At 36.0% G+C, this 3,738-nt stretch overlaps 1 protein-coding gene across 2 annotated transcripts; it reads right to left on the bottom strand.

Moving 5' to 3' along the window:
* Window positions 1–355: 355 nt before the first annotated feature.
* On the bottom strand, window positions 356–3,377 carry LOC107962830 (eukaryotic initiation factor 4A-8). Of its 2 annotated transcripts, none has more exons than XM_016899363.2 (5): window positions 3,179–3,377; window positions 2,463–2,532; window positions 2,257–2,363; window positions 1,750–2,180; window positions 356–1,217 (listed from the first exon to the last, which is right to left on the bottom strand). In XM_016899363.2, exons 2-5 carry the CDS (start codon window positions 2,528–2,530, stop codon window positions 582–584), a joined length of 1,242 nt encoding a protein of 413 aa, XP_016754852.1. In that variant the 5' UTR covers window positions 2,531–2,532; window positions 3,179–3,377; the 3' UTR covers window positions 356–581. The 2 variants fall into 2 exon arrangements, with proteins under 2 accessions (XP_016754852.1, XP_016754853.1); XM_016899364.2 differs by having other exon boundaries at window positions 2,622–3,333.
* Window positions 3,378–3,738: the final 361 nt, after the last annotated feature.

Here is a 3,738-nt window from a genome sequence, read left to right on the forward strand (position 1 = left end):
TTCACCCACTGTAATCCTATTTTATCTCATGATAAACATTATATCTCCCTTCATGAATAAATCAATTACGAACAATTAGTGATTAAATCATTTGTCCTAAACAAATGATCCGTGGCCATGTTACTTTTTAATCTAGCATGTAATGCTAATGAGAAAAATACTATTTACCCTTTATTGAGCTATGAATTCCACTATAACAAATAAATTTATATCATATAAAAGTCGTATACTCAATATATCAATTTTTGACTCTTTAATTATTTTAAACTTAAATTTTTAATATATCAAAGGATACAAATTACGTAATTAATCATCATCAATTTACTCAAAATTGAGATAAGACTCTGTGTCTATATATCAAAATATGAATTAAATACCATTCTTTAAAAAAAATAAAAATATCTAAGTAATGTAAATAAAGAGAACAATGATTACAATGAAGTCAAGAATGCCAAATCCACTTTAACCTTTTCACTCACAAAACAAACAATCTTTTTTCTTTTTTGTTTTGTTTTTTGTTTTTTGTTTTTTTGTTTTTACTAAAGCAACCTTTGCTCTTGTGTATGAAAATGCTGACTCAATCAGATCAAATCCGCAACATTTGCAGGCAGTTCCTCTATCACTACATTGTAGAACCTTTGGATATCGGCAAGCATCCGTTCATCATCTCGTGTTGTGAAGTTGATCGCTACACCTTTCCTCCCAAACCGACCACCTCGACCAATACGATGAAGATAGTTCTCCGGTTGTGTTGGCAAATCATAGTTAATAACCAACGAGACCTGCTGGACATCAATCCCTCGAGCCAATAGATCAGTGGTGATCAGCACACGAGAAGATCCCGATCGAAACTCGCGCATGATGATATCACGAGTGTTCTGGTCCATTTCTCCATGGGTGGCGGATACTGTGTGATCACGGCTCCGCATTTGATCGGTAAGCCAATCAACTTTGCGTCTGGCGTTAACAAAGATCACGCTCTGAGTTATAGCTAAAGTTTCATAGAGATCACAAAGCGTGTCGAGCTTCCACTCCTCCTTGTCAACGTTGACATAAAACTGCTTAATACCTTCGAGGGTGAGCTCATCACGCTTCACAAGAATCCTGACTGGTTTGTTCATAAACTTCCTGGTAATTTCAAGAGCCTCGGGTGGCATGGTTGCAGAAAAAACACCAACCTGTATTTTCGGGGGGAGTTGCTGGAATATGTCGTAGATCTGAAAATGAAGATGTTACGGTTAATCAATCACAAATGTAATATTAATACAGAATTTAACACATCAGCTTAGGTCACTGTATTTGGAGCAAAACATATGAAATTATGTGCAACACTCCAGCATAAAGGAAACTGAATCTCCAAAGCATAACAATGGTACCAGAAACAAAGAATCGAAACATAAGAGCCGGCAAATTTCATGAAAGGCATAAAACGTAGCATACAGCATAATCACACATTCTACTACAACTTCATAGTCATAGCGAAAAGCGGATCAGTTTACTATACTACTGTTCAAAATTTCCTAACGTCGACCATCTCAAGATGTGCCTTCTAGTACCTTAGGTCATTGTCTATTAGATTTCATCCTCTTCTACATTTTAATCAAAGACTGTTACAATCTTTTTTATTTCCATAGCCAAGTTCAAATCGAGCACTAGGTACTTAAAGTAGCAATTTATTAGAAGTGAACAAATGTGGCACTTATTATGATATGCTAAACCATTAAAACCATATAAAGTCAAGATGCGGACTTGATCTTTAAAACCACGAGAGAGCATTTCATCAGCTTCATCGAGGACAAACATCTTAATATAATCTGCACGAAGAGACTGCCTGCGAAGCATGTCAAAAACACGACCAGGGGTACCAACAACAACATGTACGCCAGCTGCAAGGATTCGTTGATCCTCCCGGACACTAGTTCCACCAACACATGCATGAACCTTTACACCCAAATAATCACCAAGTGCACGCATAACTTTCTCAATCTGTTGCGCAAGCTCCCTAGTGGGAGCAAGAACCAAAGCTTGACATTGTACTAAACCATAGTCCAGCTGTTGTAAGATCCCAGAACAGAAAGTCGCCGTTTTACCGGTACCTGATTGTGCTTGTTGAATTACATCTAAACCTTTACAAAAGGGCACGATTCCCTTTTGTTGAATTGCAGATGGCTTCTCAAACCCTATATTGAGGATTATAACGTCAATTTGGATCATGACAATAGAAAGGCCACATGATCAGAAAAGAATGAAGATTACCATAAGCATAGATGCCTCTTAGGAGGTTTTCTTGCAAACCCATTTTATCAAAGCTCTCGTAGACCTCGTCATAAGTAGTAAAGAAGTCATTTCCATCATCAGCAAGCCTATATAATCGGGGACAAATAGAAGCCAAAAAACCAAAACTACTAAGCACAAATGACAAAGAATAATTGCATAAAGAGGCTAGTGCAGTAAAAACTCACAATTCATTCATTTTACTGTCGTATTGACGAGCATCATATTGTGATACATCAGGTGCAACTCCAGCCATGACTGTAAACAACAGAGAAGAAATAACAAAAAATCATCACATAAGAGACGTTAACATATGAATGCACTACCATGCTCCTAAGAGAACCTACATTGCTGTTACACTTCATTTGCCCTACATTCCCGTTGGACAAGTGAATGGAGAGACATGACCCCCAAAGATCCTCCGCATACATGAAAAGCTTGGAAAAAGTTGATTATACCCGTGTCAGATACATACTGTATCCAACACTCACACCCGAGTAAAAGGGAAGAGAAGGACATGTAAATAACTTCCCCCCAGTTAAAACAAACATATAATGTGAGGGTGTGGATGCATAAAGTTTGAAATTTTAGCTACTTAAAATCTCCTTGTAAAGCCCTAAAGTAGAACAACTTAAAGGCATCAAATACAGGCAATTACTAAGGCCTAAATAACCAAGTTTACAATATATTGGAGCATAATGCAAAGAACCCCCTAATCACTGATTAACAAACGTAATCGACAATAAACCTAAATAAACAAAACCCAAGACACTGATGGCAACGATCAGGGAACTGTAATTGAAAAGCCAGCCAAACAGCGCCTTTACAGGTTAAATAAAAACAAGACAAATCTAAACAAACATCATAAGACAGAGCAGAAGAAAAGCAGATAATCGAAGGTCACCTGTTTGATTTGATCGTCGAATTTCCTGAAGTTGAAAGGTTTTAGGGGCGAAGAGTTGGTGAATATAAACGTGCTGTTTATTTTAGAGAAACATTTAATTCGACATAAATTGGGAAATTCGAAACTTACTCGGAGTTGGAGGGGGAGACTATGATTTAGTGGACTTAGTTGTAAAAAATTGGGTTTAAGTGACCGTTGTGATTATGCCACGTAATGATGTTACAGGTATATGACAGCAGATGATGAGCTGGGTTACAGGGAAGAGTCATGCCACGTGAAATGCTTCGTCAGGAAGTCCCTTTTTCCTTTACCATTAAGCAGTTAAATTCTGTGTATTTTTTTTTTATATTTTAATTTGATTAATTTTGGTCTTATATTTTTGTATATTTTTATATTTTAGCTTTCATCCAAATAATAATAATTAAATTTATTTAGTTAAATTTAATTATTAATCATATACTATAAGTATAGTTATTGATTTAATTCATATTTTTCGATTGGACTATTCTAAGTTTTATACTTTACCAATTTTGATATTTCAATCTTAATATAACTGACTG

Source organism: Gossypium hirsutum, chromosome A06, assembly GCF_007990345.1.
Source record: "Gossypium hirsutum isolate 1008001.06 chromosome A06, Gossypium_hirsutum_v2.1, whole genome shotgun sequence".
In the NCBI taxonomy this organism is placed as follows: domain Eukaryota; kingdom Viridiplantae; phylum Streptophyta; class Magnoliopsida; order Malvales; family Malvaceae; genus Gossypium; species Gossypium hirsutum.